This window comes from Pelophylax lessonae (genome assembly GCF_965119305.1).
Source record: "Pelophylax lessonae genome assembly, chromosome: 3".
NCBI lineage: Eukaryota > Metazoa > Chordata > Amphibia > Anura > Ranidae > Pelophylax > Pelophylax lessonae.
The window spans coordinates 469,070,165-469,096,316 of NC_138770.1; the positions used below are offsets into that span (position 1 = coordinate 469,070,165).

Genomic DNA, 26,152 nt, shown 5'->3' on the forward strand with positions numbered 1-26,152 from the left:
ATACACCTCCCATTTTGGAAAATGCCCCTTATATTAACTGCTATACAATACTGGAGAATTCTTTTAAATAAATAAATAGACAAATCAGTCTTCAGAATAAATAAATACTCTTTATCAGTAAGTTTTCCCAATACACATTTTTATAACTAAATTTGTGTAGCAGGAGAATATTGTCATCTTAAGTGCTGGCTAATAAATGTATTGAGTGGCCAGGCACCAAGCTGCTTGGACATAAACCAATCTATGCCTCTACAACATTTCAGCTAGAGCTTCACTCAGGTGTTTTTTTTTTTTTTTTTTTTTTAAGATAAATCAACCATAATTAATTAAATAATTGTTTTGTTTTACAAAGTGCCATAAATCAGTGTTCTGCTACATTTTGATGTACAGATCTTCTCTATTGAAAAAGCACTGCACATTCAAATTTGTGTAAACAGGTATATTTTCCTGGAAGCAAGGTGTGTCAGATAAAATAATCTAACAACTTATTACTTACAGTGTGGAGAGACTACCCTTCAAATAAAATAAAAAACAACCCACACAACACGGTGCATGGTGTCTTATTAAGACCACCAAGTTGCAATTGTAACAGCTTGTTTCAAAGAAAACATATTCAGTTATCTTGCATATATGCAATGTCAATAATCAAAGGAAAAAAAAAAAAAACATAACCATGCATTTGTTATATTAAAATAAAAGCAGCATTTGTATGACATCACCTCATCAAGTTATACAAGTTAAACATTTAAATTTGAAGTTCAAAACCTCAGATTCACAATCTTTATATATATATATGTATATATCAAACTAGGCTCTCTCATAAAAATGTGCTGTTAATCCCTTACCATTTACTGGTAAAAAAAAAAAAAAATTGCTTTTATGCAACAGTTTAAAACTTCTAAACTGGATGCAAATACGTGAAGCTTTTATTTATTTTTAATGTTTAAGGAGGTAAATTTAATTTCTTTTAGGAAAGTATTTTATGGATAAACCTATCACACGGTCATCATTTCTTGACAGTGTGCTACATGCCTAACCAGTAAATTAATTAAAGTCCAATGTCTTCCTGCCAAATAATAAATATTAAAATAAAGGAAATCCCATAACACATTAGCCAGTTTTATAATTTTAACATGAAAATCTTGCAACGTGCAATTTTGATATTTAGTAACTGCATTTTTGGGGAAAAAAGGTTTTGTAAAAGCATTTTGGATACTTACATAAACAAGACAATCATTATAATTATTTAAAAAAATGGCTCATTTTATATTTGAAGACCAGTAACATCCAAAGTAAATTAATTTTAGCAGAGGGAGAGGCAGTCATGTAATAATTTGACAGTGCATAAGTGACTACATGTATAAGCATATACATATGTTTATAAAATGTGTATGCACAAATGCATACACATTCTATTTTACTTCCAAAGATCTTGTGAACTATCTTCTAAGGTCCAATCTCTCACCGCTGGCAGACTTAGTGCTTCACTTTTAACAGATAAAGAGTTCACCAGTTCACAGTGAAATTTTCTGATGTGTCTATATAGGTCTCCAGACTGTGTGAACCTTCGCTCACACCATTTACACGCATGTGGCTTCTCCCTTGTATGAACTACAGCATGCCGGCTCAAATTGTGGGAGTACTGGAAACTTTTCCCACACTGAGTGCAAGTGAAAGGCTTTTCTCCAGAATGAGTTCTTTCATGACGTTTAAGTGTGTACATACATGAAAAAGTTTTACCACACAGAGAACAAGTGGGAACGTGGACATCGTTGGTGGGCTTATTACGAATGCCATCTTGTTCTCTGAAGTGTGTGCTTAAATGGATTTGAAGAATATGAGGGCTTGGGAAAACCTTATTGCAAAGCGGACACATGAAGATTTGTCCACCAGGATTTAGTATGTTTGAAACAAAAGGAAGTAGGCTGTTGTCCATGTTACCTTCCATTGGAACTCTCTCATTCTCCGGAGTCATCATCTCATCATCACTTGCTTTTTCATCATGATCCAACTCTCTTAATACTGCATCTTCCCTTACTGGACCCAGGTGGACTGACTCATACTGTGTCCTTACATCAGTGTTTATACCTTCTTTCACAGTGCTGTGCTCTACATCATACTCGTTGGTATCTATATCATTTTCATCACAAGAAACGTCTTTTTCTACTTTTATTTGAACTAGACTACTTCTCATTGTATCTGGCGAAGAAAGGTAGGAGCTGCTTAAAGGCTCAGTTCCTGAAACACTGGATCTCACTGAAAGGTCCAAGACACAGTCTGAATCTGCTATGTTCCTTAAGGAAGTGTTAGATCTCATTGATAATGAGCTAGCTGAGCTGCAAGGACTAGGTACTGTTTTTCCAGCTGTTGTGTGTGTTTCAGTATCTGCACCATTCTGTGTTATGCTTGTTGAATCCGAGGGCATTCGTATCCACATACTCTCAGATTCCACAGTCAAGTCACTTTTACCAGACAGAATATTCAATTTTTCAGCTTCACCATCATCATCATCACTCACTAGATCACCTGCCATATGGCTACTACCATCTGAAAGGCTCTCCACTTTATCTGAACAACTTGAATAATCTTCTTCCTTTTTTGTGCTGTCTGCCTCTGTTGAAGCTTTTTCTTTCAGTTTCTTTTTGCACACTTTTACTATGTCATACATGTGGAGAAAGCTGGCAGCCGCTAGTACATCTTCAACGGGGAGATCTTTAAACTGGAGTTTTCCTTCATACATGAATTCAAGCAGCAGAGCAAAGGCTGGAGCTGTAACAATGTCACTGTTCAGATTAACAATGTCTCTTTTGTCTAGCTGATCCTTGTAAAAGAGGTGGAAATACATGCTGCATGAAGCCAATACAGCCCTGTGAGCTCGAAAATGGGCATCTCCTACAAGGACAGTGCAATCGCACAGAAATCCTTGATCTCTCTGCTCGCTCAAGCACTGTAGCAAATGTCTGCTATGTTCTGGAAAATCCATACTGTCTTCATAACCTAAAATCAAAACAAACATAAAAAAACCAACAGTATTAGAGAAAGGTGGTAATATTTACTAATGCAAAACAACACAATACACTCTTCTGGCACAACTGCTATATAGACTATAAACAATCTATGGTAGGTTCTGAAATCCTAAAATGTTGCATAGAACTAGATATGGTAATGCTTTTACGCATGTCTACGATACACAGAATTGCTTTTCTAAACATCACAAGTGATGACAATACTTCTGAAAAGAAAGGGCCCCTAGCATAAAAAAGAAAGAAAATATACAGCAGGGACATAAAATCATGTTTGAATGCAATTTTTAATACCAAGTTATAAAACTTTATATTAAAATATACACTTAATGTTATATTCTGGTTTTAAAACACGCTAAAGAATATAAAGATTAACAATTACAATCACTTTAAGTGCCCCGTAACCCACATCAATCCTAATCCTTAAGAGGGCTAAAAATAAAGATTGGAGGGCAGCTCACAAGGTAGCTGTGATCAAATTAGCAGGCTGAAAGGACAGAGGGACGAAGAAGGAAGCTTATAAACATCTGATCCAGCTGACGGTGGCCATATGGCAGCTGCTGCCCAGATAAAGAGATTAAGAATAGAGGAGTGCGATTACAGCTGTCTGGCCAATTCAAGCTGCTCAAATCTACAAGTTCTAAATTAGTTTGCTAGTAGATAAACCAGTCCAAAGCATTAACAAAGAAAAAAAAAAAAAAAAGAATATTCATGTTAGGTACATCCAGGAAAGTGTCGATTCCTGTTAACATGCAAAATGAAAGTGCGATACATGTGGAGGGGGAAAAAAACAAAAACAAACGGTATTGTTAACAAAATACTTGAATTAAATTTTGCTGCATGCTATATATGTTCTTTGCAGGCCGTTCTGTTTCAGCTGTACACATATATACATGTAAAAATATTCAGAATTTTGTATATAAACTATTAAGCAAAATTAATGACTGACTCATAATAATGATACACTTTCACAAACAGATTAAACATCACATAAAAATAATGAGCTACAAGGAATGCAGTAAAAAGTGTATGGCTTAAGTGAAAATTTAAGTTTTCTTTTTTTTTTTTTTTTAAATAAACACATTTTCATGCACTGTCATGAGTGACATACAATAAATCAAGCATAAATATTAAAAAAAATGCCAACATTTTACATAGGACTGATCTAGCAACTAGATTATTTAAAATATACATAACATATATGTTCTAAATATTAATATTAATTTTCCATCTGTGTTTCCCCCCTACCAAATAAAACTATTAGGTTTAAACATACACTGTTCAAAATTAAAACAAACAATTTAGTTTAAACTAGGAATACAGTATTAAAAGTAAAAAAAAAAATAATAATTTATTTATGTTTTTTTACCAGAAGTCCTACCTTTTTTATACATAGACCTGTATTATGCTCTTGCCCCTTAGAAGTGCTGTATGATGGCTGTAGAGATCGGCTCAAGAAAGAAATTAAAAACGAAAAAAAAAAAAAGAAAAAAAAAAAAACCTGACAAACAGATGCAAAGTGGAGAGGATGTTAGAGAGGAATAAGATACCTTTTCCCCACACAGCTCTGCACACACTAACTCCCTGGCTGTGTGTTAGAATAAAAGGCTGAGGGATGGCAAGCTGTCAGCTGCTCTGACATCATGTTCAGATGGAAATGCTACCTCCAGCTGTGCTCCTTTTAATGCCATATGCTGCTCCTCTACACTCCTGCCACCAGCTTTTTCTTTGGAGAACTTTTTTTCTTCAGTTTGTATAAACAAAAACTTCAAAGTTTCCTCTTCTCTAAACTTTCTTCACATACCAACTTAACATATGGACTATTATAATTATGGAATTTTCTAACAACTTCACACCATTCTTGATGGTTTTATGCATTGAAGGTATGCACTCCCACAACATGCTGCTTAAAAATATATTAAAAAAAAAAAAAAATGTATAGGACACGTGACTAACCATTTTTTTTTTTCACATTCCTATTTTCCCTGCAATTTCTTCCTGTAAAAATAAGATAAATGTTCATAATTTATATTATACTATTATAAGTAAATATATATAGTTCCCTTCCTTCACGTACAGTGTTCCTCTGACAACAATAATGGGCGCACTGGTGATGAGTGTGCATAGAAAAATAAATAAATCAAGTTCTTACTGCATGTGGCTGATGAAATAGCACTGCAACCTTTTAGAGTAGGTGCACATATCTCTATTGTGTTCATAAGCCTCACATCTGTGAGAGCCACATAAACAAACACGAAATATTAGCGAAGTGAATTGCGACTTGGCTTTTTAATTTGGGTCAAAATAGCTGGTGTTACAATAGTCTAAAAAACACAGACGTAATAAAATACTGTTTACATATGAATTTGGGTCTAAACAACACAGACGTTAAAAAAATACTGTTTAGACATTAAGATGGTGTATCTGCTTGTGCCATAAAATAAGGAATACAACTTGCCATGGGACTTGGCTCAGCTTAATTTATAGGAGACAGTATCACCTTCAAATAAATGTTTCATCTGAAAACATTTTTTTTTTTCCTTTCTTCTATTAAGTCATCAACTGCAAATTCTCTCGTGGTTAAAGCACATACAGGTAGTTGAAATGTGTATAGGAAAAACAAAATCGTACAGGACTATGAGCTAGTATTTTATATTATAAAATGCAGAAAGATGAAATCAAATAAAAGATAAAAATAAAAAGTGTATAATAAGTAAAACCAGCACATATTAACTCTCCCCCCGCCAAAAAAAAAAAAAAAAAATATTATTATTATTATTATGTAGTTCTGACAGTTTACGCAGCGCTTCAAAACTTGAGGGTAGACAGTACAAATACAATACAGAAGGAATCAGAGGACCCTGCTCGTTCGAGCTTACAATCTAAGAAATATAGGGAATTCCTCTTTCAATAGCCTTTACCAAATGCTGTTTGAGCATGCGATGAGTGTTGAACACCGAGGGATAAATGCCAATGCAGATACATGATCATATCGAGTAAGGAAGCCTTATGCAAAAGAATGCTACTAAATAAATATATGCCCTGTTACGTGATAAATTAAAAAGATCAAAGCCAAAATTTAGTCTGCACAGCTGAACGGGGTAAAATATACGTTCCATTGCTAAACAAAAAAAAAAAAGGGAGGTATGCAAACGAGATTTCAAAAAGAATACATGCTATATCTTTAAAACAAACAGCAAGGTGGCTTTCTGCGTTGCACAAAAGGCACTCAAACACGAGCCAGTGATGACCTGCAGTTTTCACATGCACTGCAGTGAATTAGTACATAGAGCTCGTCTGTATTTATGTGCTAGGAAACTGAATTGTGACCTGCAGTTTTCAGCTTTCTTAGTGAACAGCATCTTCACAAAGATGTCTATATGTAGCCTGCGAAATTCTGCATACCATATTTTTGAACTACACAGGAAGTCTTTTAAATCAGTCATGAACATAAAATACATTTTAGCAATGCAATAAACATACCTTTAAGGCCTCATATACACACACACACACTTTAATGTGCAGCACCCCACACCAAAAACGAGCATTTAATGGCAGTCAGTTCAATTTGAGGCTTCCAATGCACCACAACACACCAAAAACCAGGCATTCACTTTTTGGAAACACACAATGTTCAGATGGCTCCCATCTGTGTATTGTGGTGTTCCGCAATGCATGTTCATTGTGGTGCATTTGAAAGGTAAATGGCACTGCAATACACATTGTTCGTTATTATGCACTGCAATAATGCAAGGGAAAACATGCATTTTAGTGTTCATTACCACAATTCACAGATGTGAATCCAGGGCAGGGGCCCATTTGCACCATTGTGTTGTGGTAACGTGCATGTGAGGACATGTGTTACTTCAATGCATGGTAATGCTCATTTCATGCTCTGCTGCGCTGCATTACTATTCACTGCGAATAGCACCCCAAAGCACATGTGCAGTGTACAGTAATGCGCCTTCATAAATGCAGAGTCCTGTGTGTTGTACTGCAGGAAAATTCAGCCGGTTGTATTTTTATATGCATTGTTACATAGTTTGTGAGGTTGAAAAAAGACATCAGTCCACCCAGTTCAACCTATGATGTGTGTGTGTGTTTTCTGTTAACCGTACAGTGTATACCCCTGTATGTTGTGGTCTTTTAGGTGCCCATCTAATAGTTTTTTGAAACTATCGATGCTCCATGCTGATATGACTGCTTGTAGAAGAGAATTCCACATCCTTACTGCTCTTACAGTGAAGAACCCCCTACGTATTTTAAGGTTAAACCGCCTTTCCTCTAGTTTTAGTGAGTGGCCACGTGTCTTATTGTATTCCCTTTCTCTGAATAGTTTGTTCCTTATGCTAGGGTCACCAGTACAGTATTTGTACATTGATATCATATCCCCCCTCAATCGTCTCTTCTCCAGAGAGAATAGGTTCAGTGCTTGTAGGCTTTCCTCATAGCGGAGATCCTCCATTCCCCTAATTTTTTTTGTTGCCCTTCTCTGGACTCTCTCCAGTTCCAGCACATCCTTCCTGAGGACCGGTGCCCAGAACTGGACAGCATACTCCAGATGTGGCCAGACCAGAATCTTGTAGAGTGGGAGAATAATCTCTTTATTTCTGGAGTGAATCCCCTTTTTTATACAACCCAGTATTCTGTTGGCTTTGCTTGCAGCGGCTTGGCATTGCATGCCGCTGCCAAGCCTGTTGTCTACCAGTACCCCAGGTCCTTTTCCATCCTGGACTCACCCAGAGGTTCCCCCCCTAGTGAGTAGCTTGCTTTCTGGTTTCTGGCACCTAAGTGCATTACTTTACATGTTTCAACATTAGACCTCATCTGCCATGTAGTTGCCCACCCCATTTGTTCCCATTTATTGGCGTAGGCGGGCAGAGTCCGGTTGGGGGAGTCCGAGAGCCTGGAATAGAGAAGGGAGATAAGGCCCCGGGAGTGCGGGTCATGTAAGCAGACATGTTCGAAGGATGTGAGATTAGGTAAGGTAGAATCAGTGTGGGTGCATTGTGCTAGAAAATGTTTGATCTGGAGGTACCGAAATATTTCGGAGCTCGGTAAACCATGGGCTTCACAGAGGGTTGGGAACGGTCTGATCGAATTGGATACTATAAGTGAGTGGGCTTGGATAAGACCAGCAGCCGACCACAGATGAAATGAGGTAGGGGATTCCCACGCAGGGGGAAAGGATGGATTATGCAAGTATGACAGCAGAGGGTTATGGGGTGATTGGAGCTTGTATTTGAACTTCAGGGTATCCCACAGGTGTAAAGAGTGACGTATAACAGGATCAACAACTGGGACTTGTGTCTTTTCAACCTGACTAACTATGTAACATCACTGTATCTGGTAATACACATAGGCTTACTTTCAAAAGGAGCTGACAATGTTCACACAATAAATTGTATGAATATTCACTTTTATCATCTATTCATGTGAAAAGCAAATTCTTGTTTATTTCATCTGCACATAATGGGAAAATTACAGGGAACCCTCCTTAATCAGCCCAAAAGTGTTTAAATAAAAAATGTACCTGTATTCAGATTGAGCTCTATTTATACAGGCAGTTTACAGGGATGTAAACTAGTTGAGGTTTACAGTACAGTCACTAAACCCCAAAAAAATGGTGTTACAAATGAACTAACACTGCCAATATGAATCCCTTCACAAGCTAACAGATATTCCAGGCTTGGGTGGCTCAGCCAACACCACCCTGCTCAATGAGCTTTGTTTAAGGAATGACAGGAGTTGGGCAGCAAAATTTGGTTGAACAGTGACTGCAGCCAATCAGGGTGAAAACTTTTAAAATACAATAGGCTGCAGTGGGAGATGCGCAGGCTGAACAAGAAAAAATGTAATGCTTATGGCTGGGTTTAAAGGACCTAAAAAAAAAAAAAAAAAGAAATCATAGAAAATAAACATAAAGAATTGCAGTTGTCAATGAAAATCAACAGTTGGCCATTCTAATTTTCAAATCTGCCCTGGAAACACTACTGAGCATCATATGGCGCTTTTCCACTGCATAGAACCGTACCGGCTCGGCACGCTTTTGTGCTTTTCCACTGCGGTACCGCATGGTATAGGGTCGGAATGGTTCGGTACGGTATGGTATAGGTTTGCTTTTCCACTGCATGGAACCGAACGGTACGGTACGGTACGGCTCTGAAAAAACAGTACCTACTCGATTGTGGTTCCAACAGGTACCAAACTGGTACCATATCCCACAATCCTTTGCATGCAGTCACTACTAGCCACTGATTGGTCAGAGAATCACACCCACCCCGTTGTTATCCCACCCACTTAACTTTAGTACTACTTTAGTGGAAAAGCAAACCTATACCGTACCGTACCGAACCGTTCCGACACTATACCATGCGGTACCGCAGTGGAAAAGCAAACCGGGCCAAGCAGGGCCGAGTAGAGCCGAGCCAGTACTAGCCGTACTTGCAGTGGAAAAGTGCCTTTATTAACACATCAAAACAGTTCTCAGAGTGGGGGGTTAAATAGGTTCAGTTAAAATGGGACTTGGACTCTGGAAGCAGAGGGCAAAGGACTTGCCACCAGCATTGCCTGTGGTCTCTTTGCAGCTCATCTTTTACCTATTACTGACTCATTTTTCCCTTACTATGGGAGACAGAGCCTCGTAAAAGAACAGTGAGCAGAACAGTTGTGCATAGTATTAGTCACTAAAAACTCTGAGATTAGCAATCGGAGGCAGCAGTGTCACAGATTCCTTCTACAGCTATGAGGTTGAAGGCACAGGAGTGCCTAGACATTCTCACATACCGGTACACTGCTAATTTTCATGAGGATTTTATGACAAAGGGTACATTTTTAGGGTACTGCCTAAATAAAATGAGCATTTATAAAATGTTACCTATAACATAGCAAATCTTTTAATGAAATTAGGTAAAAGTCCACTTTAAAGCCCATTTCTTGGCAAGACTGGGAATCATCCCATTCACCTAGCTCCCACTCATTAATAATAAAAAAAGATCTTCCTAAGAACTGTTTTACTTAACTGAGTCTAATATCATCAACCCACCATGGCCTCCTATAAGGAGTAAAGACTGGTGATCCACTGCAGCTGTCCTAGCAATGGACCCACATGAGAAATGTCTACATAACCTGCAATGATATGGGCACCCAAAGGGGGACACTCAACTCCACAGTGAAGAAGCAAAATGATGCAAGACCCAGCCACAGGCCTGTGGATTTAGTTGAGTATTTAGGCAATGTAACTTTTTATTTTATGGTGTAATTAGATTGGGGGGGGGGGGGGTATTCTTTGTGGAAGGAGCTTCACTGTCCACACTTAGAAAAAAAAGAAATTAACATGTATGGCTTTTGGAAAAATGCATATTTTAATATAACAACCCACAAAAACCTGTTGAGGCATGGCACCAAGCCGTCAGTAGCAAATCCTTTAAGTTCTGTAAATTAGGAGGTGGGCCCTCCATGGATCAGACTTATTTTTTCCAGGACATCCCACAGATGCCCCAATTGGATTGAGATCTGAAGAATTTGGAGGCCAAGTCAACATCTATTGCTTGTTGTGGTGTTCCTCAAACCATTCTTGAATTCCATCAGATCAGACCACCTTCTTACATTGTTCCATGGTCCAGTTCTGATGCACATCTGCCCATTGTAGGTGTTTTTGGCTGTGGACATGGGTCAGCTTGGGCGCCCTGACTGATCTAAGAGCACTCAGCTCCATATGCAACAAACTGCGATGCCCCTTTCGATTTCAACTTTTTCATCAGTTTGAGCTAGAGTAGCTCTTCCACTGGATTGGACTACACAGGCCAGCCTTTGCATCAATGAGCTTTGGCCGTCCATGACCCTGTCGCCTACCCATCAGTTTTCCTTCCTTGGACCACTTTTGGTAAGTCCTGATCACCACAGTCCAGAAACATTCCACATGAGCTGCAGTTTTTGCCGATGCTCATATTTTCTGCTTTCAACATATCAACTTCAGGGACATGTACTCTGGCTGCCTAATTTACCCACCCACTTTCGGATGCCAACATAACAAGATAATCAATGTCATAATGTTATGATACACATACACTATACATCTTTAAAAAGCTCCAAGCAGTTTGTAATTAGGGTAGTTAGACAGACTTAAGCTTAAGCCCCGTACACACGTACCGATTGTCGGCCGTAAATATGATGCTTCCGACAGCGCATTTTCGGCCGAACAGAATCTGTCGTGCAGGCATTAAAATTTTTGTTGGCCAACACCAGAACGGCCGATTGTTTGCCAGTCAGTACAGATTTTGGCCGACAGACAGCAGATTAGCAAGACTGGGCATGCTCAGAGAAGAAAAAAGACAAGGAAAGTTAACCATCACATGACATCACTTCTGCAGTCGGCTGTTGTTGGCCGACAACATTCGTGTGCAGTCTTTTGCAGTTTTCAACAGACCCTGGACAAAAGACAGGCCGATCGTTCGGCCGACAATCGGTACGTGTGTACGGGGCATTAGTATACAAGGGTCGAATGTCTGGAGACATCAGTCGGCTCAATAAAACCCGGCCAATATTTGACCCGTGTGTATGGCAGCTGGTCTGACAGAAGCCTGCCGAACGGCCAGTTTGTCAGATGAGCATGCTGGAAAACCAACAGCTGACTGGCTCCAGATCAGCGCTCTCAGCCAATGCAGGGGGGCCATCCCCCTGTCAGAACACAATAGAACAGCAGGAGAGATTGCTGTACTAACATTCCATTGTTAGTACAATGGCTCCGACTGGAGCTACCCACTTTTTTTCAATTTACCCTGCTGGATTGAACAAAAAAAATTAATAAATCGTGGAGCGTTACAATGCAGGAGTTGGAGTGTGGTGTGGTCTGACTGGACCAATGCAGTGATGATTTAAAACAAAATTGAGGCAGTGAATTTCCTGACACTGTGCTACACTGAAAAAAACTACTGCATGTGATACTTTTTTCTGCACATACCACCCCAATGCATTGGTGTGAAAGGGACCTTTAAGGCTAAAGGGACACTTTTGCCTTGTCATGTGGTGGGATTGCACTGGAATAGCTGTCCAAGTCAGTCCTACCACATCTAGCATGAATATTCCCCTAAGGGCTCTTTTACACGGTCCGCCTCTGTAGGCGGATCCGTGATGCTCTGCAGGGAATCGGCGGGTGACAGCTCCGTCTCCGCTTGCAACGCGGAGAGGGAGGTGTCACAGCTCCCGCTGCTCTCTATGGGGGATCGGATGAGAGCGGACCGTCTGTCCGCTCTCATCCGATCCGATCCCTGAACGGATGGAAAAATATGGTTTCCATCTGTCCAGATTTCACGGACAGGATCGGATACGGATGGCAGCGGGTGTCAGCGGAGGTGTCTCCGTTGACATCCGCTGCCCCATAGAGCTGCAGGGAGGATCCGATCAGATCCGCCTAAATAACTGACAGGCGGATCTGATCGGATCGCCCGTGTGAAAGAGCCCTAAAGAAGGCAATTAGAAACAAGTAAGTAAAAGCAAGTAAAAATGTATCAGTGTGTTAAAAATCTTGTTTAGATGAATGGTTTGTAATATTTATAACAAAACAATATTTTAAACTGTTAACACAGCAAGTTATCAGATTGCCTTTAGGGATCAGGAAAGAACTATTTCCTTTGGATCAAACTGGACCAAGCTTTGCAATGATTTCTGCTTTCCTCTTGAACAAATAAGGGTTCAGATAAAACGTGTAACTGGATGGAAAAGTGTCTTTTTTCAACTGAATTTTAAACTGAATGGGTTGTTTTACAAGGTGATCGTTTACAATCACTTTAAGTCAGCCATAGATGGATTGAAATTTGGCCATTCCCTGTTGAATCAGCCAAATTTTGATCCATCTACGGGAAGGCTGGAAGTACAGAAATCAATCTCTAAATAGAATTTCTGTAAAACCAGCCTTTTTTTATGCCTGATCAGTGCTGCCGACTATAGCTGGCAACACTGATCATTGTATGAAAAACAATAAATTACTGCGCTACCCTAAGTGAAAAAATTGTATCTATAAATAAATAACCATACAAATTTCAATAAGGTGCACGTGCAAACGTATAAACAGTATTGATATAAAGTGCTTAAATATCATATATGCTGATGTATAGTAAAAAAATTATTAATATGAATAAATATAGTAAATTCAATAAAACCAATACATATCAACAGAAGTGCAAGTGCAAACGTGTGAAACAATAGTGACAATATAAAGTGCTTGAATGCCGTATCAATTATTCAAATAAATACATATTGGATGTATACAGTATCTGATAGTGACAGTCCGTTAAGCGAAGACAAAAAAGTGCAAGTTGTGCAGAAAAAGTCTCTTAAGTGGAATTGGAATCGTGCGTGGTGAGCTCCGGTGACCCTTCGTTACACCGCTCTGTGCCAAAGGTAAGATAACACACTTACCAGAAGGTGTGGATTCCTATGGCGTACGCCAATAAGAATCTAATGCGCTTGTACTGCTGCTCCTTTGTATGGGTGGACAGGCTTTGTATGGATGTAGATATGCGCTCAGGGTAGGCTTGTGACGGTATCAGATTTTCATGCTGCGATTAATTGATTAAGGTTTTGCCACGGTATACGGTATTATCACGGTATTCTATTATTAAATTTCCACCTCACTTCAATTTCATTGCTGAATTTAGGGGCTTTGGTTCACTTATGCACATTATTATATAGTCAGTCAGTACAGACTCTGTGAACCAGGCCTAAAATAGGTCATCAAGCAGTGTCTGGCCTAACTGGTGATAACTGGTCCTGGCGCTCGGCTCCGATCCGATGGCCTGGTCATTAAGAGGGCAAATCCTTGTGGTCAAGAAGTGGTTAAACCTGAAGGAGGTGTTGTTTATAAATTACTTTACTATTGCTTTAGGCCTGGTTCACATGTATGCGGGTTGGTGGTTCACATGTATGCGGGTTGGCGGTTCACATATATGCGGGTTGGCGGTTCACATGTATGCGGGTTGGCGGCCCACATTTGCACAGGCATAGCAGCCCATTGATTTGAACGGGCTGCTATGCCCTCATTTTCCGCAGAAAAAAGGTGCATGCAGCATTTTTTTAAAATTCAGTGGCCTTGAAATCCATCCTGCTTTTGCACCATGCGACTAACCTGCAGTTCCTGCTCTGGCAAGCTTTCTGCATTTTTTGTATACGTGGGCACGGCATTTAAAAACAGTTTGCGTGTGCAGCAACGGCAGGTAAGTCGCATGGTGCAAAAGAAGGATGGATTTCATGGCCACTGCATTTTTTTAAATTCTGCATGCACCTTTTTTCAGCTGAAAACGCAGGCATAGCAGCTCAAGCCCATTCACATCAATGGGCTGCTATGCCTGTGCAAATGTGGGCCCCCAACCCGCATACATGTGAACCACCAACCCGCATACATGTGAACCAGGCCTAAAGCAATAGTAAAGTCATTAATTGGTTAAACCTGCAGGAGGACCGGTGTTTTTATCTATTAATGACTTTACTATTGCTTTAGGCCTGGTTCACATGTATGCGGGTTGGGGGCCCACATTTGCACAGGCATAGCAGCCCATTGATGTGAATGGGCTTGAGCTGCTATGCCTGCGTTTTCAGCTGAAAAAAGGTGCATGCAGAATTTAAAAAAATGCAGTGGCCATGAAATCCATCCTTCTTTTGCACCATGCGACTTACCTGCCGTTGCTGCACACGCAAACTGTTTTTAAAAGCCGTGCCCACGTATACAAAAAATGAAGAAAGCTTGCCAGAGCAGGAACTGCAGGTTAGTCGCATGGTGCAAAAGCAGGATGGATTTCAAGACCACTGAATTTTAAAAAAATGCTGCATGCACCTTTTTTCTGCGGAAAATGAGGGCATAGCAGCCCGTTCAAATCAATGGGCTGCTATGCCTGTGCAAATGTGGGCCGCCAACCCGCATACATGTGAACCGCCAACCCGCATACATGTGAACCACCAACCCGCATACATGTGAACCAGGCCTAAAGCAATAGTAAAGTCATTAATAGATAAAAACACCGGTCCTCCTGCAGGTTTAACCACTTCTGGATCGCAAGGATTTGCCCCTTTAAAGACCAGGCCATCGGATCAGAGCGCCAGGACCAGTCATCACCAGGTAGGCCAGACACTGCTTGATGGCTATATAATAATGTAATGTGGGCTGCTATGCGTGTGTGTGTGTGTGTGTGTGTGTGTGTGTGTGTGTGTGTGTGTGTGTGTGTGTGTGTATATATATATATATATTAGAGCTGCACGATTCTGGCCAAAATGAGAATCACGATTTTTTAGTTTGGAATAAAGATCACGATTCTCTCACGATTCTCTGTGTAACAAAAAAAAAAATTGGGATAACTTTACTGTTATGTTTTTTTTTTTTTTTTTTATTCATTAAAGTCTAATCATTGCGTTTGAAAGACTGCTGCGCAAATACAGTGTGACATAAAATATTACAACAATCGCCATTTTATTCTGTAGGGTCTCTGCTAAAAAAATATATAAAATGTTTGGGGGTTCTAAGTACTTTTCTAGCAAAAAAAAAACTGATTTTAACTTGCATGCAACAAGTGTCAGAAAAAGATCCAGTCTTTAAGAGGTTAAACTTCCTTTCTCCCTGGCAGAGGTAAGGAAAAGATACAATGTAAACATTTTTGTTTATAGTTAGGAGACTTAATGCTGAAAGGCATTAGCTGTGTGAGTGAATGAGTCATCCAGCTCACTGAAATGTATCAATTCACAAGTCAGGCAGACTTGACAGAGAAACTCGGTATTTTAAAAATGCCACAATAACAATACCGTGGCTATGCAATACCGCGATATATCGAATTACCGAAAACCGGCATATGTCTAGCTCAGGGTAGAAGAAAAAAAGAGAGGCTCCTCATAGTGTGAAAAGGTTTTGACCTTTATTCATGCTCAAACAATCACAGCAATCTTCATAAGAAACCATCCATTAAAATGTCCATAAAACCCATAAAAAACACTGCAGCATAAAAATTTCAAACACTCCAAATTTGATAAACCGTGGGTGTCACAGCAAAAAACAGGACCACAGATGTGGTCAACCGGTAAAAGCCACAGCTAAAGAGCTCCTGTCTCGCCTCGCGGCTTGTGTGACAGGACGCTGGCTCCCTTTGCTGTGTGCGCCGTACCCGGAAGCGGGAATTCAGCGTGCGGTCCAGCTAGTAGCTCAAAGCGAGGCAACGTGCATACCAACTTGACGCGTTTCGTCAGAGATGTGACGTCTTCGGAAGAAGGTGTGGATTCGCCATAGGAATCCACACCTTCTGGTAAGTGTGTTATCTTACCTTTGGCACAGAGTGGTGTAACGAAGAGTCACCGGAGCTCACCACGCACGATTCCAATTCCACTTAAGAGACTTTTTCTGCACAACTTGCACTTTTTTGTCTTCACTTAATGGACTGTCACTATCAGATACTGTATACATCCAATATGTATTTATTTGAATAATTGATACGGCATTCAAGCACTTTATATTGTCACTATTGTTTCACACGTTTGCACGTGCACTTCTGTTGATATTTATTGGTTTTATTGAATTTACTATATTTATTCATAATAATAATTTTTTTACTATACATCAGCATATATGATATTTAAGCACTTTACATCAATACTGTTTATACGTTTGCACGTGCACCTTATTGAAATTTGTATGTTTATTTATTTATAGATACAATTTTTTCACTTAGGGTAGCGCAGTAATTTATTGTTTTTCATACTTGTAGATCACTATTCCATATAGTGCACTTGATACTTGCTGCTTCCCACCTTATAATACACTACCTAGGCGCGAGTATTTATCCGTTCATAACACTGATCATTATATTCTGCTGGCAGGTTGAATGAAAAAAAAAAAAATGTGCCGATTTCACCATCCACAAATTCAATATGTATGGAGGAATCACTTCCACAGTGCTCTTGGGTTCTGCCAGCTGGGAGCCTTCCCCACCGACAGAAGATAATAGCTCTGGCCGAACGAAAACAAATGTATAATACATGGCCTGCCTTACATAGTTAAAGTGTAAATGATCACCTTGTAAAACAACCCATTCAGTTTAAAATAGAAATGAAAGGCAAAACATTTTTGTGTAGCTATACAAAACATTATATATACTTTTTTTTTTTTTTAAGTGATCACATTCCCGCTGTTCTCAGCTGCATAAAAGCTGGGAGAGGAGCAGTGACGGCTGGTGCTCAAAATTTTTCGGGGGTGAACAGAAAAATGTAATAGGCATTGCTTTGCGGCAAAAAACGTGGTAAAAAATTGCGTGACTTTGAGGTCACAAAAGTGTGAAAGGGCCTTCAGTAATCAAGGTATAGTGTGCCCCCTTCAATGCAGAGTGACCACAGCGTGCCCCCTTTCAATGCAGAGAGACCAGCGTGACCCTTTCAATGCACAGTGACCAGCGTGCCCCCTTTCAATGCAGTGACCAGCGTGCCCCCTTTCAATGCAGTGACCAGCGTGCCCCCTTTCAATGCAGTGACCAGCGTGCCCCCTTTCAATGCAGTGACCAGCGTGCCCCCTTTCAATGCAGTGACCAGCGTGTCCCCTTTCAATGCAGTGACCAGCGTGTCCCCTTTCAATGCAGTGACCAGCGTGCCCCCTTTCAATGCAGTGACCAGCGTGTCCCCTTTCAATGCAGTGACCAGCGTGCCCCCTTTCAATGCAGTGACCAGCGTGCCCCCTTTCAATGCAGTGACCAGCGTGCCCCCTTTCAATGCAGTGACCAGCGTGCCCCCTTTCAATGCAGAGGCCAGCGTGCCCCCTTTCAATGCAGAGGCCAGCGTGCCCCCTTTCAATGTAAGGTAAGGTTTGGGAACTTCATCTACATTCTAACATTCATGGAAGGCTTGTAAGGTTACACTGATGATTCTGCGGGTCATTTTTACAGTGCAAAGAATATGATCTGGATCTGGACCATTTCTTTTCTGTGCACCAGGCTTGTGACCATCTGGTTACTATGGAAGACTTGTTATCCCTTAACAGTTAAAGGAGATTGCTGGTGTTTGCCAAGGGATGCCTCCTTGTTAATCAGTTTATCATAAGGCCAGCAGCAAAACACCTGTGTGATTAGGCTCTCATGGGGATAATCATCCCCTGATTCTTTTACCGCATACTAGTCCTGAGTCCATGTCCTGGAAGTAGTAAGCAAAACACAAACTGAAGAAAGGATGCCTCCAGAAGAACTAAATCGCACAATTGATTGAATTTGTGGTAACCACTCTAAAACTGTCTGCATTGAAAACTGCACAAATATGTACACTTCATGCAGTTCTCATTTAAAATAAGATACATTACAAAACAGTAAGCTGTAGTTAGCATGACGACACCATAACACACAGCAATGCATAGAGATATGAAATATGTACCAATTTTAAAGGCTCTGTATGCACAAACAGTAAAAATGGAGCATTTGGCACAACTTGAAGCCTGCCAAATATTGCCCAATAAGTGCATTGTGCCAAACGGCTCAAAAAAGAAGTACTTTGCTTCAATTATTGTTGTGATATGTTCCTGCACTGCCTTCAAGGGAACGCCACAGCCTAAAGAAGCAGGCCAAGTTCATTACTTTTCGCAGACTCCCAGGTTAGGCAAATGTTTGAAAAAAGGAAAATTACCATTAATCAATAAGAAAGATCCTATTCTATTTTGCCATCAAAATGGTTTTTAATTTGGACTAATCAGGGCTTTTTTTTCAGCTGGAACTTGGTGGAACTCCGTTCCACCACCTTTGGCTCAGGCCCTCTTCTCCCTTCTCACCACTATCACTCATAAACACAGAGCTAGGAGTTCCTGTGTTTTCCGAGTGCAGTATGGGGACAAAGGAGATGCCGATGCCTGGGGTGCAATGCAGATGCTGACACCCCCACTGGATGATCTCTCTTCAAGTGAGAGAGGCTAAGCCACAGACAGTGTGAGGGAAAATACTAGAGAAGAAGAGGGGTAAAAGTGAGATGTGGATGGGGGATGCAGAACAAAGTAGCTGTGGAAGAAGGATGAACTCTGGTGTAGTGCACCCCTGAACTCTGCACTATGTACATAGCACACTCCCAAACTCTGCATGTAGCACACCACTGAACTCTAAACTTAGTGACATTTTGACCAATTGGGGGAGGGGGGGGTGGTGGTCATGGTTGAGTTCCTGCACCAATTTTCTGAGAAAAAAAGCCCTGGGACTAATGCCCCGTACACACGTGCAGATTATCTGAAGACTTTTGTCTGCAGACTTACCTTTTCTATGTAGTGCAAGGGCCTGCCGGATTGCATACAAATTGAAAGTGTTTAGGTTTGACCTCATATTATATGGTTTTGGTAAGTCTGCAGACTAAAGTCTTCAGATAATCTGCACGTGTGTACGGGGCATAATGATGCACTGTTGTCTGTTGTGATAAACGTGGTACACAGAATGCAGGTACAAATAGGGACCTTTCTTTTTCGATGCATACTTCAAAAAAAAGTGCAGATTATGAAAAACACCCACGTACTCCCCTAGTTTGAAGCAGCATTGATCCGATACTGCATCTGTACCCCACCACCTCTAGGATTGAGAACTGAGTGATCAAAACCACTGATCACTTCAGTTCTCAGTCTTCCAGTCACTGATCTGGGCTCTGCTATTCCAGCTCTCGCTGGAGCCCTTGGCTGTGCAGGGGGCTGGAGCAGTTGACTCAGGCTCTTAGCAGCTAGGCTGGATCCCGACATTAAAGTCAGGATTTCTCTAGACTCTCAAAACTTCTGGACACGGCTATACATATACAAGTACAAACCTGATGCAGAAACGAGAAGCTCCAGGTTAAAACAAATATTTTTTATAGTGCCTCGTGTTTGAGCTCTTTAGATAACAGGCTACCAGTTTTATATATGTATATCAGTTGTTTGGATTTAACACACAAGCCATTATTACTGTAATTGTTTGCTCCAACTATTACAGGTTTTTTAATTTCTGAGAGTTAAATCACCTAGTGCTTTCTAACAGTAATTATGTCACACACTTGGATAAGCTTGAAAAAGCATGAGACTACCTCCAGGGAAAATTTTATGTTAAAATGATCAGCAGATCCAAGGATAAAGATGTAGAAATAGTTATATGAAAATGTTGACACTACCTGTAATAGCTGAGCTTGGCCTTCCCTATGCTTTCTGTCACTCATTGAGCCCACCCTTTACAATAAATGGTTAATGACAATGGCTTGGGTGGCAGAGTCTTATCTATCTTTTTACAAGAAAAGTCAATTTTTGCCTATAGCTTGAGCTGCTGGTTCTATAGATTGATTTGACATACTGGCCATTGTCTTATCCTCCACACCTCTCCAGCACATACTGCTCAGTGCTCACTATCATGTCCTCCCCAACCCTCTCCTGCACACATACCTGCTATCATACCCTTTGCACATACGTAAACACCTATTAGATATATATATAATCTCTATCTCTCTCTCTCCATTATATATATATATATATATATATACCTGCTATCATACCCTTTGCACATACGTAAACACCTATTATATATATATATATATATATATATATATATATATATATATCTCTCTCCATTATATATATATATATATATATATATATATATATATATATATATATATATATACACACATATAATATATAATGGAGAGAGAGAGAGATAGATAGAGATATATCTAATAGGTATATAATAGGTCAGGGCATATTTTCAGCAAGAAAGCTGAAGGCCTCTTCAGAACTGAATGTATATAAAGGCAATTTATTTATAGTGCATTAGAAGGTGTATCAATGCAGGCTGCTGATGGATCTATTGATGGCTTATTGTTGCAGGGGGGTCTATTGTTGCTGGGAGGGGATCTTATGTTGCTGAGGGGTCAGTTGTTGCTGGTAGAGAAAACTAATAATGGTGGCTGCTGAAAGGTCTATTGTTGCTGGGATGGATCTATTATTCTTGGATGGGGTTTTATTGTTCCTGGCTGCAGGGGATCTATTTTACTGCTTTCATTTGTTATTAAGGCTCCTTTTGCAATGGGGCGGAATCTGTCCAAGCGGATCAGCCTGCTCAGCTGGGAACTGCCTTGCCCGCTTTCCTTTATGGGACGGTCGGATGGAAATAGACTGCATGCCTGTTTCCATCTAATTGTCATCGGAACCGATTGACAGATGTATCCCTATCTGTCTGTCTTTAGTGGATCGGATGCCAGTGGACACATGTAAGCTGACATTGGCCGCCCCATAGAGAACAATGGGTGGTCTGATCGGGTCCACCTGTTGCTTACTTACATAATATAGCTTTAAAATGTGCATTATAAATCTAGATATATTTGGTACTTATTAAAGTGGACCTTCGTCCATGTCACTCACTTTCCACACTATGAATCCCATTCTCACACTTGCCTCCAAAAATGTATTTTATTTATTTAATGAGAATTGATTTCTCGCCTACTTGTATCATGCATCCCAGGAGGCTTTAGGACAAATCTGTGTATCCGATGCAGTGCATCATCAGGGAGACAGCTGTCTCTTCCTGGTTCCTGCAGCTGGACACATGAAGTGCGGCACATGTGCATTAATAGGGGACCAACTGCAAGAAGAAGAAAAGAGACAGCCATCTCCTGATGACGTCGGAAGAACAGATGGTGGTTGGGACCTGGTTAGCAGCAGATAACAGCCGAATAATGCTGGATTTGCTGGACATTTAAGTTTCTTGTTGATAAACCAACAAACAAGGTAATTTAAAATAAACTGTGTTAACGAAATTCTTCTTTCACATTTCATCAGAAATTTAGAAAGCATATCATGCTTGTGTGTGTATTTTTATTGAAAACATTTGAGAAAATTTCCATTTTTCCTAATTTTGATTTTTTTTTGACCACTCGACTACTTTAGATTCCCGCCTGGCCTGGCTAAAAAAATGGAGAGCACGTTTTTTTTTTTTTTTTTTTTTTTTTTAGATGAAACACAAGAACATTTTTACACTGCAAGATGCAGGTAGGAAAGCTTGAACTGCTATAAAATAGCACAATGTGTGTGCATCCAGCAGCGATCATGGTAGATACTCACTGGTTGTACAGAAAGCAGTTAAAAGATGCAGCAGCCGTTACATTCGTTATAGTGAACAGGACCGGCGGCCGCAACCTAACTGCTGAGAACCGCAGCAGGAGTCAGAAGATTCCGGCCGCTACAATTCTCACTGGCCTTAATCGCTGGTGTGAATGTAGCCTTACTAACAGTGGACATTTTTTGGCAGCTCTTCACAATAAACACATAGAACCTGCACCATCAAAGACGTATATGTGAATAAATGCATCTATTGCTGCTGCATTATTGTGATGGATTTATTCTGTTATGCTGTGTGCACTGCTCGCCATAACAAATTCCACAAACAGGCGTTAAAAAAGATGCTCGGAATGCATTCCTGATGCCCTGCTGAAGACTGTGCCACATAACTGGATCCCCATCATTACTTGGCCATACACTCCAACCACACAAAACTTTATTGAAAATTCTAACGCAGGGCCTTTGAATTTCTAATTCTGTAAAATCACTGAGAGATCGTTTTTTTGAAGAACGATTGAACAAATATTTCCAAAACTGTACGCTTGAATCAGTTTGGCACATTCTTCCCAAGAGAAGCTTTCAGAGCATGACTAAGTCTATACTGTATATGAAGACAATAAAAAAACGATTTCCAAAACGATAAGGATGCTGTAGGGGCAGCACTTTTATAACTTGTGCCAAATTATGAAAGAAGCCTGCAGTCTTTAAACTTTGCAATCACAAGCACACAAAAATATTTATCATCACTACAAAAGGTAAATAAATAAATATGTGTAGAAAAAAAATATACCAAACACAGAAGGACATTAATATACACACTGGGTGGGCAATTAGCAGAGACCAGGATCCACATCTTTCTCAACCTTTTCAATACGGAGGAACTCTTGAAATAACTTTCCAGTCCCATGGAACCCTTGCTAATAATTACTATATCTACAGCTCACAGAACATTAGTGAGATGGTCATTGGCAAGAATACTCCGTACATCGAAGGTCATTGGCAAGAATGCTCCGTACATCGGAGGTCACTGACAAGAATGCTCCGTACATCGGAGGTCACTAAAAAGAATGCTCCGTACATCGGAGGTCACTGACAAGAATGCTCCGTACATCGGAGGTCACTGACAAGAATGCTCCGTACATCGGAGGTCACTGGCAAGAATTCTCCATACATCGAAGGTCACTGACAAGAATGCTCCGTACATCGGAGGTCACTGACAAGAATGCTCCATACATCAGAAATCATGGGCAAGAATGCTCCGTACATCGGAGGTCACTGACAAGAATGCTCCGTACATCGGAGGTCATTGGCAAGAATGCTCCGTACATCAGAAGTCATGGGCAAGAATGCTCCGTACATCAGAAGTCATGGGCAAGAATGCTCCGTACATCGGAGGTCATTGGCAAGTATGCGCTGTACATCGGAGGTCCATTGGATAAACCCCTTCACACCAGACTGTTTTTGTAGATCAAAGCTCAAAATGCCTATGCTAAATTCTACACCTGAAGCTCAGAAAGGTACAGGAGTTCCTTTTGAAGCAAAATGGGACTTTTTTTTTTTTTTATTTCAATGGGAGCGCGTGAAAAAGCGAGTTATGTGCATTTTTCAGGTGATCCCATAATAAAAGCCTATGGAGCCAAAAATGACTGATCCTGCCCCTCCTAATAACATGTAAAAAAGGCTCAAAATCACCTAATGTACATTACTCTCAGGAGCTTACAGAGAACAATGGTTGGAGTCAGAGCGGTTACTCATCTGTGTGGCAGAAATTGCTCAATGAACCTCTGGAGGATCCCTGCGTTCCCATATATCAATCCCACGATTACTAAAATCTGAACCAGGGTTCCTCCTGAGGCTGCTAGGGCTTCCTTAAAAACAATCTCTGTCTCTCCGATAAGTTCCCAATGACACCATTGTTCCTTTTAGCTCTCTGTAAGGGGGTAATTCTTCCCAATGATAACACGAGTAAGGAGCATTCTGCCCACCGACTGTCACACTAATGTATCATGAGTTATAGATTTTTAGCAGGGGTTCCCAAGACCAGAAGTTTATTTCAAGGGTTCCTCTGTGTTGAAAAGGTTGAGAAAAGCTGATCTGAACACTTGATAAGGAATGATTGAGGAAAGCCCAGCATTCCTATTCTCCCAGATTTGCATTGACACACTCAATAACTCCTATTATACCTCTTCAGATTGTTAAAGGAATTTCCTTAGAAAGTAACAGTCACAGCCGGGCTGGCACGTCCCATCTGATTTAGTGGGTAAGGCTCTGGGGCAGCTGTACCCAGCAACCAATCAGCTTCTAGCTTTCATTTTCAACGCTTAACTGAAGGAGCTGAAGCTAGCCGCTGATTGGTGACTGCGCACAGCTGCTGCTGATCCCTGGGCATACTCATGATGTGCCTGGGCTAAACTTCACAAAGCTCCTCTGAACTGGAGGGAGGGGGGCGAGCAGACAGACAGACAGATTGTCCGGGGATCAGAGAAATCAATAGGCGAGTGTCAGCTCACCTGCCATGCACTGGACTCCTCTATTCCAATCCCCATACTCGTCCTCTCTAGTCTCCTATGGACACCTTGTCCTTGACGCTGCCCGCCACACACAGTCACACAGTCACCCCTCCATTACCCTCGGCTCTTACTCTGAAGAATCCCGGTCACTGCTCGTCCAGTGACCGCTCCTCTCCTCCGTGTCCTGCCGGCTCAGTCCTGTATCAGGAAGGTGTCCCCAGTGCTGAGCCCCGGGGCGACACTGGCAGCACACATCAGTCTGGCGCGCTCTAGGTGGGCCAGGTGCCAGAGAAGGTAACCACCGAAGAAAGCTGGGAAGGATGGCAGCATCAGGCCGGCCACTGCGCATGCGCGAGAGTTCACGGGCTAGGGGCGGGGAGTGTCACTACAATTAGTTGTTGTGACGAACCCCGGTCATCTGCTGCTTCCCGCCGTCATGGAACTCTGTCAGATGTCTCTGAGGAAAAAAAGAGGGTGTTTAATATCGGGGTGATGAGGAGGAACGTGACCAGGCTGCAGAATGGAGGTGTCTGCCTGGTCACCCCAAAACTAGGACTTCCAATGTTACAGAGGGATAGATAAACATGTATGACAGGTTTTACCGGTACAGTGGCTGTTGTTTCTTCAGGGTTTTCATTTATCCAGGTTATGATATGACTCAGAGTACCAGGATGGAGAGGAATTCACTAAGACTGGCATGGTGGTGACCCGTCAACTTCTAGCTCTTATTTTCAACGTTTAACCACTTTACTACCGGAGGATTTTGCTGTCTTACGTCTGGGCCACTTTTTGCGATTTTTTTTTACTGCGTGACTTTAACTGACAATTGCGCGGTCGTGCGACGCCGTACCCAAACGAAATTTACGTCCTTTTTTTCCCACAAACAGAGCTTTCTTTTGGTGGTATTTGATCACCTGTGCGATTTTTACTTTTTGCGCTATAAACAAAAAAAAGCGTTTATTTTAAAAAAATAATAATATTTTTAACATTTTTTATATGAAATCCCCCCCAAAAAAATGTAAAAATCAAAATTTTTTTACATTTTTGGCCAATTTGTTTTCTGCTACCTATGTTTGGTAAAAAAAAATCGCAATAAGCGTATTTTGATTGGTTTGCGCAAAAGTTATTGCGTTTACTAACTAAGGGAAAGATTTCTGTCATTTTTGGTGTTTTTTTTAACGCGTAATGGCGGCGATCTGCAATTTTTTTTGCGGGACTGCGACATTGCGGCGGACAGATCGGACCCTTTACTGACATTTTTGACACTTTTGGGGGTACCAGTGATATTACTGCAGTAATCAGTGCTATAAATATGCACTGTTACTGTAAAAATTACACTGGCAGGGAAGGGGTTAATTTTATTGGAGAGGGAGGGGTTAATGTATGCCTGGTGCTTACTAACGTGTGTGGGGGGAGGTGACTGAGTGACACAGGGACAGATCGCATGTTCAGCTATGCTGAACCCTGCAATCTGTCACTTAGGAGATCCGCCTGCTTTGTTTACACAAGCGGGCGTATCTCCAGACTCGATTCCCCGACGATCGCCGCTGCTCCTCCCC

General features: G+C 40.9%; 1 protein-coding gene across 3 annotated transcripts; it reads right to left on the bottom strand.

The window, feature by feature from the left end:
- Positions 1–954: 954 nt before the first annotated feature.
- On the bottom strand, positions 955–24,765 carry ZBTB18 (zinc finger and BTB domain containing 18). Of its 3 annotated transcripts, none has more exons than XM_082251822.1 (2): positions 24,725–24,765; positions 955–2,997 (listed from the first exon to the last, which is right to left on the bottom strand). In XM_082251822.1, exon 2 carries the CDS (start codon positions 2,981–2,983, stop codon positions 1,418–1,420), a length of 1,566 nt encoding a protein of 521 aa, XP_082107948.1. In that variant the 5' UTR covers positions 2,984–2,997; positions 24,725–24,765; the 3' UTR covers positions 955–1,417. The 3 variants fall into 3 exon arrangements, with proteins under 3 accessions (XP_082107948.1, XP_082107947.1, XP_082107946.1); XM_082251821.1 differs by lacking the exon at positions 24,725–24,765 and adding an exon at positions 24,594–24,657; XM_082251820.1 differs by lacking the exon at positions 24,725–24,765 and adding an exon at positions 4,405–4,728.
- Between the last annotated feature and the right edge of the window lie 1,387 nt (positions 24,766–26,152).